Raw genomic sequence first — 16965 nt, 5'->3', positions numbered from 1 at the left:
TGAGAAGTGAGTTCTGGCTACTAGGTACGACATATATATATATATATATATATATATACATACATACATACATACATACATACATACATACATACATACATACATACATACATACACACACATACCCCTAGAATAGCAAAGGGGGACCACAAAGGCGGACCCCCTCCCCCACCAGGCAAAAAAAAAAAAATGCAAGAACACAACGTACCCAGGAGGAACAGAGCCGGCCACTGTTATAGGTGAAAACTAGCTGTGAAGTACCCTGCGCCTCTACCAGTGACGAAAACTACCTCCTACGTAGAGACAGACAAGGGCAACAAAACCCAGCCGACTCCAAGGGCGGCCAAGTTCCGAGCAGTAAAGGACACAGCGGAGGTAGATTCCAAGGTGACTTGTGGAAGGTGACCCCAAGCCCCAAGGGCAGTACATACAGGGAACCTAGGGAAGATAGCCCTAGGCGCACGCAGCCTGAGTACCATGCAATATGTCTCCCGGCTCACACACCACCGGTAGAGACAGCCCACACCACAAGGCACAAAACTGAAACAAATTGGAGCCAGAGACATCCGACCGGCCAGTAATCACATCAGCTAAGAACTGCTGGTTGGATCGCCGGCGCGGAGGGTCTGGGGCTCCTCCTTCCCCCTCCCAGGGAGGGGGAGAGAGATGCACAGAAGGCGGAGCGGCGACATGAAGACGTCATGCTCGTTTGATAATTTTGTTTAGGGAGTTCTGTCCACTTATTCGAATTTCAATAGCAATACTTTCACCAGAATAGGGGTTTGTTTTGGGGCGCCTATGTTTCTGGGTGCCTGTGCTGGTTGATGGCAGATATTGAATGCTCCCAACCACAGGGGGGGGTTTCTATAGGCCATTGCTCCTCACGCCTTTCTGAGCTAGCCAGGTTCTGGCTTGTGGTCCCCGGTAGGCAAGAACTCCTAGCACTTTGATGCCAGAAAGTTATACATATCCATTCAGCCTGATAGCTCCGAGGAGCTGATGGGGCTCCCTCCAGAAAATGAAACAAACATAACGTCACCACAATCGCCGGGCATCTGTCTGAGCAACCGCCACCCCCATCCCTCCCTCCCCAGGAGAGGGACATGGGGGTCCCAGACTTCCATGCCGGCAACTCTCCTCAGTTTAAGAGGCTGTTGTGATGGTGAACAGTCGATCTCTCTGGCTCCACTCTTTGCGCGTTGCTGTTTAGTTGTGTTGTTGCTCTGATTTGGTGGTGTGTGAGCAAGGAGTAACAGAAGAGTACCGGGGCTGCATGCACCTAGGGCTACCTTCCCTAGGTGCCCTGTAAGTACTGCCTTTGTGGCCTCAGGGTTATCTTCCATGAGCCATTCAGGAGCAGCTACCTACGTGTGGTTCTGTTGCTGCTCGGTGATGGCCCATCCTTGAGGTTCAGCTGGGGTGGTTCATACTTCTATTTGCCCTTGGGTAGGAGGTAGTTTCGTTGCTGGCTGGGGCCAAGGTACTGTCTGATATACGCAAAGCGACCGGTTCTGTTCAACTGGAGATGTGCTTTTGCTGCTTTTTTTTTTTCTGATTTGCCTGGTGGGGGTCTGCCTGTTGTGGCAGTAGGACCACTTATTGGATTTTGGTGGCCCTCCACTAGGTCCCCGTGCTTACACACGTCGCAGGGGTTCAGCTTTTAGATTGTTTGCTTGGTAGCTCTGGGATAACCGGTTAGCAGTACCTCACATGGGCGTCCCCAAGCAGTCAGCCTAAGGGCCCTGGAAACCCCCATTGGGGCTCAGTGTCCAATGGAGGAGACCTGAGTCCCACCTCTCCTTGTTCGAGTTTGAAGGTTGCTCTGTCCCCTTGTCTCAGGGATGACACTCACCATCACTCACCATCTGCCTCCGCCATGCTGCCTGCTGGGTCAGTGACACCTATGACCCGGAGTCCTGCGAGTGGTGTTCTTTTCTTGTACTCCATTCACCCAGTCCACTGAGACTGATAATAGGGTGCAGGGAGCTTTAGCGTTGCATGCGAGGTTTAGGTTGCAGCAACGTGCGAGGTTGGTTGCCTTTCCGGATGCCTTGTAACTGCCCCGCTTGATTATACTGGTAGTGAGTATACTGGTATACTGATTATACTGGTATACTCGGGCTGCTTCGAGGATTGCTCCTTCCAGATCGGCGGTGGAGATATTCGAGCCTGTTCCTCCTGCCGGAGCTTTTAGGCCACGCCAGCAGGCCCCCTTTATCCCTGCTTTTCCGGTGGACTCTGCTTTTTCTCTCAGAGGCAAAGGGTTTGGAGGATGACTCGGCCCCGGGGCTGGGGAGGAGTTGATTTGTGGAGGCCTGGGCCCCACTTGTCCCTGCTTGGGTGTTTGGTACCCTCGGCACAGGGCTTGTTGTTACAAAGGGAGGGGTTTTCCTATCCCCTTCCCTGTTTGATTTTGTTATGAGTTCGACTCCTCCCCTGGTTCGGTTCTGAGTTCCCTTGGGTTCTTTGGTTCCCGTCTTCTTGAGGTTTTTGACTTTGCGCATTCCACCGAGGAAGGTGTGGGAGGCCCTTGCAGCTTACCTCCTGCGAGACCCGGATTACGCCTTGAGAATGAAACCTTCTTCTTTTGAGTTTGGCTCCTCTTTTCGTTATTGGGTGCATTACGAGGTGCCGGGGTCTTCCTGGCTGGCAGACTGCCTTTTCTTTTGTTGGGGGCTTGACATTCGTTCTGTCGGACCGCGCACTTGCATGGCAGGAGTTGACTACAGTCGTTCAGGTTTACCTGGGGGGCGAATTGGAGCACCTCAATGTGTGCTTGTTCGCCCCCATCCTTCCTTATGATGTCGGCCAAGTGCGGCTTTACGTGCAGGTTCCCTCCCTTTCAGCTTCCCTGGTGGCCAAAGATTTGTGCGCCCGTGGGCACTTGGCTTCAGTCTTAAGCTTCTTTTCTCTGCTGGAGCTGTGTTCGGACTGACTCAGGGTGGGTGTGGAGAAGCTGGGTTGCAGGCCAGTGTCTGGTGTGCTTGCTTTGGCAGCTTGGGCTCCGGCTGCCTGGTTGAAGTTATATGCGCCATTTCTGAGGGAGGCGCTGTCTCTGTTCTTCACTTCTCGCCTCGCGTGCTGACAGACGGTGCTCGTCTATTCTTGGGAATTGTCCTGGGCCCTGGCTCTTCGATTTTCATCCCCTTTCGTCCGTTGTTGTTTGCAGAGTCTTTGGTGGTGCATTTCCTGCAGGCGGCTTCGTCTAGTTGACAGTTGATGTTAAACTTGTAGGTTCTCCGGGGGCCCGTGGATGTCATGCCCGGAAGGGTCGCACCAGTCTCGGAATTCCTTCGATCATCGTAAGTCAGTAGTGCCAGATTTGGGACTAGCCCTTCCTGTGCAGTCGTTGGAACAGTGATCGCTCTGAGCGTCAGTCGAGCTCTCGTAGGGGTCATCGGCCCTTCCACGGTTCTTCCCGTTGACGGGGCGATAGGGGGGATGCTCGAGCTGTTTGTTCTCACCTGGTCCCACGATTCATGGGCAATTCGGGTCATTTTCCTCTGGCCTGCAGTGTCGTTAGGGCTTTCCTTCTCCTTCGGGGAAATGAGGGCTAACAGGGTGGGCCTCTTCCCCTATGCTGTCAGATCAGCCTGGAGTGGGTTGTCTGGAGCCTGGAGAACCCGTTTTCAGTTCCGAAATGGGACTGGGCAGATCTGCAATTCATACTGGATTTGTCCCGTCTGATCCCCTGGGTCTTTTGCCCCTCCTTTCTGTTGACCACTCTGTCTTGGCCAATCCGTGTGTCTGCTCGCCAGGAATTTGGGTCCTTACCAGCTCGCTGGGTTCGGGTTCATGGTGTACTGGAAGAAGTTCCATTTGGTTCCCTCTCAGGTGCGGGCGGGTCTGGGTCATGTGTGGGACTCTCGGGTCGCTTCCTTGTCTTTCTCTCTGGCGGCGCTGTTGCGGCTGCGATCCCACTTCCAACTGTTTTTGGAGGGCACCGGGGTCACACGTCAATAGTTTGAGGGGTGGTGCAGGAACCTGATTTTTGCTGTGCTGGTCTACCCTTCGAGCCGGATCTGGTTTCGACGGATGTTCTGGTTTCTTCAGGGGCGTCTCTTCCGCCGCTCTCGTGATCGCTGGATTCGGATCCCAGGGGCTTTGTGTTGGCTGCTGCGTCGCCGGCTTCCTCTGAGGGTTTTTTCGGGGTTCTGTGCCCTGACGCCTCCCCCGAGCCCTTGCTCGATGTGTTCACGGATGCTTCATCTCTCGGCTGGGGTTTTGTGACAAGTGCTCACCAGGCCGGCCAGAGTCAGTGAGGTCCGTCCTACCTCGGGCTCACAGCACGGTCTGGGATGGTTCGCGACTGTGTGGCATTCGCTGCAGAGACTTCGTGTTGCTCACAGAGCAATGATCTGGCTCCATTTGGACTGCTCCCAGTGGTTTATTGTTCATTGTCTGAACCGCGGGGGTTCGATGCAGTCCTTGGCTCTTTGGGGCTAGCTGCTTCAGGTGACTCGTTTGCTGAGTTCTCGGGGTTTGGCTCTCCTGGCGGTTCACGTTCAGGGGGATGTCAGACGTCCTGGCAGATGGCCTGTCTCGGTTCATTCCCCTTTCTATGGAATGGACGGTCGACACAGACTCATTCAGTTGGCTTTGCCGGACATACAGACATCTAGAGGGAGATCTCTTCGAATCGATGTGGTCAAGGCGTCTTCCAGTGTATGTGGTGCCCTTTCCAGACTGCGAGGCCGTTGGGGTCGATGCCTTTCGGCTGGACTGGTCGAGTTGGGGTTACATGTACCTCTGCCCATTGGTTCAGTTGATGCTCTGGGTCCTGGCTCGCTTGGAGAGACTTAAAAGGGACGAGTAGTCCTGTTGGCTCTATGGTGGCCGGCCCAGCCCTGGTTTCAGGCGCTTCTTGCTCGATGTCCGAACCGGGTCTTCCCGCGGCTCTGCCTCTTCAGCAGATCGGTCCATTCCGGTACGTGGCTGGTTCGATCTTCTCTGCTTTTCGCATCTGGTCTCTTTGATGCAGGTTTATCGCCACTTTCACCACTTATATAGTGATCAGGTGGCTTAGTTGGTGTCTCACCTGCGAGTTTCATCTCGACGGCAGTTTGAAATTTCCTGGCGGTCATTTCGGCACTTTGTCTCTTCGTAGGTTGTCTTCGAATCCTGGTAGGGTTGTTTTGTCCTTTCTCTCTTAGTTGTTTCAAAACCGTCATCTAATGCCAGATACTGTCACCTCGTTTTGGGCGGTGGTGGCGGAACCGCTGCAACTTTCTCTTAGAGTGGATGTCACTTCTGCTCCATTCCGCAAGTTTTCTCGGACATTGTTTTCATCTCCAGCCTGCTCATGCGCCGCCTGAGCTGTCCTGGTCGTTGCACCGGGTGCTCTCTTCTTCCTTCTTCTCGGTTTGTGGTGGCCCCCTCAATTTAGGACTGTTTTTCTACGGCTCTTTTCTTGTTGGCATTGGCCTTGGAGGGTCGTGTCTGAGAGTTTCATGCTCACCTCCGGTGAAGGGATTTCTGCTCTTTCGGTCCTGGTGGTCTTTTCTTTTCTTCCAGCTGTCTCCTTCTTTTCTGACGAAGAATGAGTCTGCTGCTTTCTGAAGGGGTCTTCGTGTTGTTGATGCTTGGTTGGTTCGGCCTGGGGTGCATCATGTTTTGTGTCTGTAGCTTTTTGCCGATATTTGCGCCCCATGGCCTCTGTGGCAGAGGATGCGCTTTGGGTTGACCCAGTTTCCCTTCTTCCCTATTCCAGGGCACGAGTCTCCCAGGTTGCCCACAGGATTATTCGGTCCAGCCAGCCTGCAGTCTATCCCCGTGCCCACACCGTTGTTAAGTTTGGCGTTCGGCTGCTGTTTGGGTAATGTCCTGGCCTATCTTCGGGCATGGGGCTTTTGGAGGTCGAACAGGGTCCTGGCTGCACGTTACCTTCTTAATGTTCCTAGTTCTCTCTGGCGTATATAGTTTTGGGTTGCAGGTTGCGGCCAGTTGTCTCGACTTTGAGTTGAGGAGCGAGTGACAACCGCCTCCCGGTTGAGTCCCTTTCTTCTTATCTTTGGTTAGGTAACTCCGGGGAGCCGAAGAGGCTCTCCACAGAAAACCAGCATCTGGAACCCCCTGTTTCCCTCCCGGGAAGAGGTGGGTTGCACAGAGGGATGCGCTGTGGTTACAGTGACGTCATGTTTGTTTCCCTGTTTTTGATTGGGGAGTTCTGTTTGCTAGTTCAGCTTTCGGTTTGCAATTTTTGACCAGCAGTAGCTTGTTTTGGAATTCCTACCTTTCTGGGGTGCCTGACCTGGTAGATGGCAGACAAAGACCGCTTCCAATTACACGGGGGTGTCTTCAGACCATTGCTCCTTTTGCCTATCTTGAGGGGGCCAGGTTCTGGCTCTGGTCCCTGGTAGGCTAAGAACTCCTTTGATTGATTGCTGCTCCGGTCTAATATATACACATCAGCCCGGTATAGCTCTGGGGAGTCTCCAGGTCTCACTCAGAAAATGACATTTCATTACATTCAACGCTGGTTTTTCGTAACATTCCACTGTTGCTTGACCTTCCGAATTGGTTCCTTGTCTCTTGTCGTCATCTAACTCAAATACCATCATGATTTCTTTATTCATTGCTCGTTTGTAGAGCCTTTCATTGCATATATATAACACCCATATTCATTGGCTGGATCAGAGAGGTGGTATTTGGAGGCTAGGCTATACTTTTGATGCGTCCATCATATAGCGTTAATATGTCAAGCCCTACATGAGCTGGGGCATTGTCAACCAAAAGTAATGCCTTGACATTATTCTGCCTCACACGTTCGGTCCCCACTTGTTTATTTGAAAATCTTACTTCTTTGCAAAAATGATTTTTGAACCAGTCTACAAAAAATGTCTCCAGTAAACCAGGCTGTTTTAGCATTGTAGTAGACCACAGGTAGCTTGTTCATTAAATTTTTCAAAGCCCGTGTGTTTTTTGACTTCCCTACAATGGCGGACTTCGTTCTATGACTTGCGTCTGCATTCATACACAGCATGGCAGAAACTTTTTCTTTGGTTATCTTACGGCCAGGAACACTCATCTAGACTAGATGCCAAAGTGTCGTTCTGCAATCGTTTCCAATTAAAGCCTGTTTCATCGGCATTGTTTACCTGAAAACGCCTTAGATTATTTGTTTTTATGTAATCATTTAATTTACTTTTAAATGGCTCGATAGAATCCATATCTGCACTTGATGATTCTCCACAAACTTTCCTGTTGTTAATATTAGGCCTATTTTTAAACCTTTGCAACCATCCTTCATTTGCTCAAAAATCTGGAATGTTCATCTTTTGTGCAAATTTATCTGCTGCAGTCTTAATGGCGTCGCCCCCAAGTGGCATATCCCACAGAGCGCTCCTGGTTAAACCATGTATATACAGCTTCATCTAATTTTATATTTGTAGAACCTTTTATCGTTTTCCTTTTATTTAATGCACGGTATACTGCGCTTTTGGTTGAAGTGGTCTTGTCCTTCTCTCATGGGAATTCGGGACCGTCATCTTGCTGCATACTGTCGCCTTGTCTTGTGCTGTGCTGGTGGAGCTGTTACGGATTGCTTTCGGTTTTGATGTTTCTGCACCGTTTCGCGGGCTGTCTTGGGCGTTGTTTCATTTCAGGCCAGCCCCTCGCCGCCTGAGCCATCCTGGTCTTGTACAGGGGGGGCTCTTTTTCTCTCTCCCCCTCGGTTTGTTGTAGCCCCTTCGGTTCAGGTTTGTTTCTCAGTGGTTCTGCTCCTTTGGGTTCTGGTGATCGGTTCGTTCGTTTGCGTCCGTCTCTTCTTTTCTGGCGATGTTAGGATTGCTGTTTTCTGGTGGGGTCCCTGGGGTGGTTGATGCTTGGTTGGTTGGCTGGGGGTGCATCTTGTGTCCGGTTCTGGCTCTGCGGTTGCCTTTGTGCCACGGCCTCTGTGGCCCTGGACGCTCTTTGGGTTGGCCTGGGGTTCCCTTCGTCCCTGTTTCAGGGTTCACGTCTCCCAGGTCGTCTGGTGTTGCCAGTTGTTTTGCTTTCGGGTTTGGGCATGTTGTTTCCTCCTCTCGGGTTTGTCCCTCTTTTGTCCCTGGCTTTGGGTAGTTAGCTTTGGGGAGCCAAAGGGGCTCCCCCCAGAAAACCAGTGTTGAATGTAATGAAAAGCCATTTTCTGGGTGAGACTCTGAGACTTCCCGGTAACCCTCCCTTCCCTCGGTCTACGTTTTTTTCCTGTGTTTTGACATCCAGCCTCGAATTGTAGGGTGAATCGCCGGTGCGGTGGGTCTGGGGCTCCCCCTTCCCACTCCCAGGGGAGGGGGGAGCTGCGCAGACATGCAGCATAGCTCATGTGATGTTATGCTCATTTGCTTGTTTTCAATTGGGGAGTTCTGTCCACTCGTTAGTCTTCTTTTGTTGTTTTAGCCAGAATAAGGGTTTGTTTTGAGGTGTTTACCTTTCTGGGTACCTGGCCCGGTTGATGGCAAACATTGAATGCTCCAAATCACATGTGCAATTATATAAGGTATTGCTTCCCATGCCTCTCTGAGTGGGGCCAGGTTTTGGCTCGTGGTCCCTGGTAGGCCTAGAACCCCATTCACACTGATGCCAAAGACCAATAATATGCATATCTGCCTGGATAGCTCTGGGGAACCTCCGGGTCTCACCTAGAAAATGGTGTTTCATTACATTCAATGCTGGTTTCTTATCACAGTCAGGGATCCTTCTGTAATACCATCATCACTAAATAATAGCAGTTACATATATATTTTAACATTTTTAGGCGATACTGTGGTCACAAGCTGAACAGCAGTGCTGTTAGTTCATGCTGCGTACACCAGCCTTGGTTGCTCACTCAGTACTGAGGCTCTCACATCCGGGAATGTTGCCTGATTTTTTTTTTAAATGGCGTCTGTTTACAAGAACCCTGAGGGAGCTGATGTGAACCCTGTATAGCCGTGGGACTTTTAAATCTTGCATGTACTCTCAACCATACATAGCTGTCGTGTGCACTTCTGCGGTGGTTACTCACCCCAGCTATATATGCATTGGGCAGTTTAAGGGTTAAAGCTCCTGGTCCTATGCCACTTTGTGTAGCTTTGGGTCGTGTGTCGCAGCTGTTGGTCTTGCCTTCAACTTGATGCCTGTGGTAATGCCACCTTTCTGGTGAGTGCCCCTTTTTGTCCTCTGAGAGGTAGTTAGTTTCAGGGAGCTGACAGGGAGCCCCTCAGAAAACCAGCATTGAATGTAATAAAACGCCACTATCTGGGTGAAACCTGGAGGCTCCCTGATACCCTTCCTCGTCCCAGGTAGTTGGCATGTTTTATCATTATTGAACTGAATGGTGGTTGGCCCAGTTGACCTGGGCCGGCTTCCTCCTCCCCTCCAGGTGGGTCAAACTAGCGTGGGGCTAGTTTCACTAAATTTCCGTTTTCTATTTTCATTGAGGGGGAGTTCTTTTGGTAATTTTGGAGCTTCAATCTCGTATTTAATCATGCAGTAATCTATTATGATTTGCCTATCTTTCTGGGTGCCTTTCCTTGGAAGGTGGCAAAGATGATAAAACTTTAAATGTAGAGTGTTCATATGCCATCATTCCCTGCGCCTCTCTAGAGGTGGCCAGATTCTGACTCGGGGTCCCCGGTAGGCCATTAGAAGTCTGCAACTGATGACACTTAGTAGCATCACACTTGATCGGTGTAATGGCTTCAGGTAGCGTCCAGGGCTCACCCAGAATCTGGCATTTCATTACATTCAATGCTGGTTCTTCTTCCTTGATCAGGGAAAAGTTTTATGGTACTTTTTATTTTGTCCTGCCCACTGAGAAAATGTTGGCTATAAAAATTGGTGCAATGCTGGCATTAGGGGATTTTTGAGGCTTCAGTTGAGGCTTGAGGCATTTGGTAATTTATGAGCCTTCAGTTCTTTTGAACCCAGCAGTGGTCTGTATTGGTGCATTGACTTTTTAGATGCTTTCTTGTCAGTGTCACTTGGTAAAGTCACAAGTCAGCAAAGTGACTTGCTCTGTGCCTCTCTGAGGCAGCCAAGTTCTGGCACTGATCCCCAATTAGGCAATTAGTACTCAGCAACTGATCTAAACTAATATATGGGAGAAATCTTAGCTAGAAAGCTTCAGGGAGCCACAAAGGGCTCCTCCAGGAAAATTGTGTCTGTCACGTAATAAATATAACATTTAAATTAAGAATAATTTTACAGAGGGATTTATATTTACCCATTTTTCCAGGTCGCTTGCAGGATGCTCTAGGATGTTATGAGCGTCTGTGTGTATCTCGGGGAACTGAGGATGTCTACAAACGATTGTTGGAGTGCTATTTAAGTTTAGATCAGCCTCATTCAGTCTTCAACATTACTCATGGACTGTTAACCAACAGGTGAAGAATTTTATATTTTGGTTGTTAAGAAATATAGTAAAACTTATATATATTCTACTGTTTCATCATTAGATTTAGTTTTCCTTGAATTCAGAGTTTTATATGTACAGTATTGTTATACATTAGGTCTTACAAGACATTTAAATTGTTGAAGTGACAGCATGTAATGGTGCCAACTGTTCCTTCACCCTTAACACATGCTAGGGGTATAATATCCTTTCTTCTCCACAGGCGCATGTAATTTTGAAAAAAAAAAAAATATATATTTTTTCTTCCTAACCTGTTAATTTGTGTTCACTGATCACGGGAAAAATAATAAAAAATCGTAAGTGGCATATATTGCCCACTATAGGGCGGGGAAGTCTGGCAAAAAACAGGCGCTGACTCAGCATGCGTCCCAGACGGTCTGTTGCTCGCCAGCTGTCAGGCCGGAGTTGCCACAAAGAGATAATTACCTAATTATTTCAATGTCTCTGACTGATTTTTCATAGTTTTTCTGTGGGGAGCCCCTACGGCTCCCTGGAGCTTATCGGGCTAATGTATGTTATGTTAGACCGGGACATTAGCTAAGGAGTTCAGACCTAGCAGGGACCAGCGCCAGAACCTGGCCCCTTCAGAGAGGTTTCAGGGAGCAATGGCCCTGGAAAACCCCATATGGTTGGGGGTTTTCCTTATCTGCCATCGACCGGGGTTAGGCACCCAGAAAGGTAGGCGTAACAAAACAAACCCCACATGGTAAGAAACTACAACAAAAACCGAGCAGAGAGGTAGAAAACTCCCTACAATCCCAAGGAAACAAGCAAACAAGCAAACATCACACTTTACTGCCGCGCCGATCGTCCGCGCAGCCCTCCCCGCCCCGGGAGGGGGAGGGGGAGCCCCGGACCTACCGCGCCGGCTGCCAAGCTCCAGTTCGTTCGCTAATGTCAACTGGGATTGACGCTTCTCTGCCCTCAGTTTCCTAGGCGGTGTTTGCCTTGTGTGGCGTTCACTGCCGTGTGTTGTGTTGTGCGGTGGCCAGGAGTACTTCATCAGTGCCGGGGCTGCATGTGCTTAGTGGCTGACTTCCCTAAGCGCCCTGTGAGTACTGCCCTTGCGTAACAGGGTTATCTTCCCTGGGGCGTTCGGGAACCATTCCCGGAGAGGTTCTTGCTGCTCGGCATTTGCCTCGCCCTTGGGGCCAGCTGGGGCTTGGGGCCCTTGTTTGGCCCTGGGTAGGGATTGGTATTGTGCTGGTTAGGGCGTCAAGGTGTTGCGCAGCCTGCCACCTAAGCAGCGGCCGGTTTCTGTTGCCTCTGGAGACGGTGTACTTTTGCGGGTTTTTCTTTTGTTTTTAATTTTTCATGCCTGGTGGGGGTCTGCCTAAGGTGGTTATAGCTCCACTGGTGGTGTTTGGCGGCCCTCTGCTAGGCCCCCGTGATTGTACACGTCTCAGGGGTTTTCAGTGCTATAATCTACCCTCTTGTTATGTTTGGGTTTCTTAACCGGTTAGCAACACCTTGCCCGGGCTTCCCGTAGTTATTACCCTACGGGCCCTGGAAACCCCTGTCTGGGCTCGGGGTACCATTGAATGTGTCTTCCGGGTTCCAACCCGTCTTGTACGGGATCGTTGGTTGCTGTTCCCTTGTCTCCAGGTGACAGTCGCCATTTTTACCTCCATCATGCTGCCTGTTGGGTCACTGACACCTTGACAAGGAGTCTTGCGAGAGATTCTCTGCTTGTTCTCCAGTACTCTCCTGATGTTATTACTGTTCAGAGTACAGGCGGCATCCGTGTTGCAAGCTAGGTTAGGTTGCTGCAGCATGCTAGGTTGGTTTCCCACTCGAATGCCCCGTGGCCGCCCCGTTTGGTTAGGTGCTGCTCGCCCCTTTCTCTCCATGTTCCCGGCTCCGGACCGTCTACGGGTTTCGGGGTCGGGGCGGGGTTTAGTTGCGGCAGAGACTCGGGCGGTTTTCGGGGGCTGCCCCGTTCGGGTTGGGGACGGAGGTTTGAGCCTGTGCCTCCTGCCAAGGCTTCTGGGTCTTACCAGCGGCCCTTTCTTGTTGCCTTTCCCATGGACTCTTGCTTTTCTTTAAGGGCGGAGGGCTTGGAGGACGGCTCTGCCCCGGGGCCTCTGTTGTTGGTTCAAGGGGCTGTGGGGGTTGCCTGCTAGCAGTTCTGGGGCGGTTTTGCCCCTGCCGGGGTTTTTCTGCTGTTGGGCGACGTTTTTCGCCCATCCAGTCTGCTAGCTTCCCACATTTGCTGGCGTGTTTTTGTGTATTTAGCGTCAGTCACAGCCCCTGCTGGCGGCCATTTTCGTCTGCCTGTTTCCCGGCGTGGCCACCAGGGCGGCGTTGCGGTTTGTTTACATGCGTCTGGGTGTGCGAGCGAGCGTCTCGGGTGAGTTTTCAATTTTTTTTCAGGGTTTTTGTTCTCCTGTTTTCGTTTCTTTGTTTTTCTGGTGTTTTCTTGCCGTTGCCTGTTCCTCTGGGAACGTTTGGGTATTGATTTTGGGTCTGAGCCTATGGGTTTAGGCTCAGTGCCCCTGGCAGGTATGCTTGCTCCCACACCTTGTCCTTCGGTTTTCGGTCTGTTGGGACCGTTTTCCCAGGGGGTTCTGCTGGGGGCTGTGCTTTGCCTTTCAGTGGTTTTCTCCGCCGGCAAATGTGGTGGTTTGGGCTCCCCCTGGTTCGATTCTGGGTTCCTTTGGGTTCCTTGGTTTCGTTCTGGAGGTTTCTTCCTCTTGGGGCCCCCTTTTGTGGGTTCAGGGGACTTTGTTTCCTCGTGTGACCCGGTTCTGCCTTTTGGGGTTCCGGGGTCTTCCTGGCTTGCAGACTGATCTTTTTGGGTCTTGGCACATGTTGTGGTTGTGCTGGGACTTTGCGGTTTTGCTGTCGAGGTGGGCCTTTTGATGCAGTTTTGTGCCTTCTTTGCCTGGCCGGCGTAGTGCTCTCTGCCCACTAGTCGGCGACTTGTACTTTTACAATATATGTCCTCACCTAGTTGTGCTTGCGGGGGTTGAGCTCTGGCTCTTTGGTCCCGCCTCTCAACCGTCTATCAACAGGTGTATAGGTTCCTTGGCCTCTTGGGCTCTGTCATGTCTCCATGTGACATTGTATGGGGTCAGCCTCGTTACTTGTGTGTGGAGTCCCCACATTACTTCCTAGTGCTTTCCTGTTACCATTCTGACACTTAAAAAAAAAAAAAATCTATCTGTGGCTCTTTTGGGTACTCAGTTTCCACCTGTGTCCCCTAGTGCGTGTGCCCCTTGTGTTACATAGCCTGTCCTTATCAACCCTGTCGATTCCCTTGGGTATCTTGAATGTGGTGATCAGGTCTCCCCTCACTTCATCTTCCAGCAAAGTGTGGTTTAATTCCCGTAGTCTTTCCTCATGACTTAGGTAGTGTACTTTTTCTTTCGGAAGGGGTTCTGTTCCCTTCTCTGTTGACTGGGCGCTGGGGAAGCAGCTTGCTCTGTTGCCTCTCGCTTGGTCCCGCTGTTGGTGGGCGCTTTGGGTTGTCTTCCGGCCTCTGCTGGCGTCGGAGGACGGCTTCTCCCCCTTGGGGGGTTCAGAGCTGGCGGGGTGAGCTTCTTCCCCTGCGCTTCGTCATTTCCTCTTCGTGGGCTTTTCCCGTCTGCAGTTCTTCTGGACTTCTTCAGTCTGCGCCCTGGATCCTCTGCCCTCCTCGGAGGACTGTTGTTTCTTGTTCGGATTCTGTTAGGGCCGGGTGCATGGATGGTGGCCCTGCACCTCCAGGTCACTTCTTGGCACGTTCCTCTCCAGTTTTTCTGGGGCTAGCACGGTTGGTGGTGGGGTTCTTGGGGTATTGGTACTTGATTGGTTTGGCCGGGGGGTGCGTCCTGTGTTGTCTGGTTGTGCTTTTTGCTGTTGCCGGCGTACCGTGTCTGGGGATGCGCTGTGGTTGATCCGGTTCCTTCGTTCCCTGTTTTCAGGGCTCGGGTCTCCCAGGTCGTCCGCAGAGTTTTAATTCTTCCAGCCTGCGGTCTGTCTTTGCGCCAGTGCTGTTCAGACGTTTGCGGCTTTTGCTGCTGTGTTGGTGACGTCTCGGGCTCATTTCGGGCGCAGGGATTTGTGGGTCGCACAGGTTTTAGGCCGCCCATCCATATGTGCGTCTGTTCTTGGGCGTTCTTGTTGCCTTGGGTCGCAGGTTTGCGACTGGTTGTCTTGGCTTTGCGTTGCAGAGTTTGTGGCGGCCGCCTCCCGGGTTAGCCCTTTCTTTTCCTTCTCTTTGGGTATGAAGCTCCAGGGAGCCGTAGGGGCTCCCCTCAGAAAACCAGTGTTGAATGTAATGAAACACCATTTTCTGGGTGAGCCCCGGGGGCTCCCTGGAAACCCTCCCTCCCACCGGTCGGCGGTTTTTTCGCGTTGGTTGAAGCTTAGCTTCCGAACTGGAGCTTGGCAGCCGGCGCTGTAGGTCCGGGGTTCCCCCCTTCCCCTCCCGGGGCGGGGAGGGCTGCGCGGACGATCGGCGCGGCAGTAAAGTGTGATGTTTGCTTGTTTGCTTGTTTCCTTGGGATTGTAGGGAGTTTTCTACCTCTCTGTTCGGTTTTTGTTGTAGTTTCTTACCATGTGGGGTTTGTTTTGTTACGCCTACCTTTCTGGGTGCCTAACCCCGGTCGATGGCAGATAAGGAAAACCCCAACCATATGGGGTTTTCCAGGGCCATTGCTCCCTGAAACCTCTCTGAAGGGGCCAGGTTCTGACGCTGGTCCCTGGTAGGTCTGAACTCCTTAGCTAATGTCCCGGTCTAACATAACATACATTAGCCCGATAAGCTCCAGGGAGCCTCCGGGGCTCACCCAGAAAATGGCGTTTCATTACATTCAACGCTGGTTTTTTGCTGTAATATTATTCAATAGTGTGTAGTTTGATATATTTATATAATAAAATGAGTGAATCATTGCTGTACTCAAAAATATGGTGTGCATATTGTTGATTCAATTATGTTCATCAATCAGTGAACAAATACTTTGTCGGTTATTACACTATAAGCACAGGTTTTATATATAAGTATCTGCATGTTTTGTTCACTATAACGAACCACTAAGTAGCTATTATGAGTCAAAAAGTAACGAGGAGTGACGGCTGTGTACCAGCCAGCCACTCCCGCCCGCCCTCAAGTCATCTGACTCACCCACATTCTCCTCCCACAATACTGTTTTTGCTATAATTCACTATATACAGACGTTATATATAGGTATCTACATGTTTTGTTCACCATAACTGTGCATCTAAGCTTGTATGGTGAGTAAAGGCACAAAGACGTAGGACCTCACACAGTCAGCTGATGGCTGCCGCCCTTAAGGCCAGACTCACTAATATTTCTCCTCCAACAATACTGTGTGGTGTTATTACGCTATATATCTTATATACAGACGTTATATATAAGTATTTACATGTTTTGTTCACCATAGCTGTACATTTAAGCTTGTATGGTGAGTAAAGGCACAAAGACGTAGGACCTCACACAGTCAGCTGATGGCTGCCGCCCTCAAGGCCAGACGCACTAATATTTCTCCTCCAACAAAACTGTGGTGTTATTACGCTATATACACACATTATATATAAATATCTACCTGTTTTATTCACCATACTTGTACAAATAAACTGGTATGGTGCCTAAAGACCATCATGGTAACCAGTAAACAACACCGTCGTCTGCACGGTTGCGTCGTGCAAACGACGCCACCGCCCTCACCAAAATGGCGGCTCCAAACCTTCTCTTGCTGTTTATACCCTCTATACACACGTTATATATAAGTATCTACATTTGTGTTCACCATAGCAAACCACTAAGCTGTTATGGTGAGTGCAGTCAATAAAAGGTGGCCACACACAGTCAGAAGACATCGCCACCATCCTCCCTCCCGCAGCATTACTCCTCCCTCCATGGCTGTACAGGTCTGCACAGCGCTAAGTATCACCATAATCCTGCTATTATCAGAACCCTGGTCAGTTTTATCACAGTCAGGGGTCTTCTGTACTAATATCATCGCTACATAATAGCATGAACAAGTATATTTTGGCATTTTTAGGCGATGCTGTGGTCACAAGCTGAACAGCAGTGCTGTTAGCTCATGCTGCGTGCGTCAGGCTTGGTTGCCCACTCAATACTGAGGCCAATAACATCCGGGAGTTTGCCCCACTATTTTTTTTTTAAAATGGCGTCTGTTTACAAGAGCCATGATGGTGTGGTGAACCCTGTGTATCCGCGGGCCGTTTAAATCTTACGTAGTACTCCAACACGTCATATGACGTGATGCGCACTTTAAAGGTTAAAATTCGTTGACAAAGCCTGGCAAGAAGTGACTCAAAGAACCCTGATCTCTGGCTGGAGAAAATTGTGGCCTGAATGTGTAACAGAACTAGACTTTGAGGGTTTGAGCTTGTAAATGATGCACCTATTGTTGAGGAAATTGTTACTCTGGGTCGGCAAATGGGCTTGGAATTGGATGGTAATGATGTGGTGGAGTTGGTGGAAGAACACAACGAAGAACTGACCACCGAAGAACTCCAAGCCCTTCAAAAGGAACAGCAAGAAGACACAGCTGAGGATGTTTCTCCAGTGGAGGAGGATGAGGTAGCAGCGAATGTCCCTTCCACAACCAATTAAGAAGGTG

The 16965-nt window shown here is 50.4% G+C and overlaps 1 protein-coding gene across 3 annotated transcripts in view; it reads left to right on the top strand.

Moving 5' to 3' along the window:
• The window catches only part of mei-41 (meiotic 41), a 641172-nt gene that overhangs the window by 404584 nt on the left and 219623 nt on the right, over positions 1-16965 (top strand). For all 3 annotated transcript variants that reach the window (XM_045729178.2, XM_045729176.2, XM_045729177.2), the window contains one exon: positions 10196-10343. In XM_045729178.2, the coding sequence (XP_045585134.2) occupies positions 10196-10343 (148 nt within the window). The remainder of the gene's footprint in view (positions 1-10195; positions 10344-16965) is intronic.

This window comes from Procambarus clarkii, chromosome 77 (genome assembly GCF_040958095.1).
Source record: "Procambarus clarkii isolate CNS0578487 chromosome 77, FALCON_Pclarkii_2.0, whole genome shotgun sequence".
NCBI classification, from domain to species: Eukaryota; Metazoa; Arthropoda; class Malacostraca; order Decapoda; family Cambaridae; genus Procambarus; species Procambarus clarkii.
This window is presented reverse-complemented; position numbering and strand designations above follow the sequence as displayed.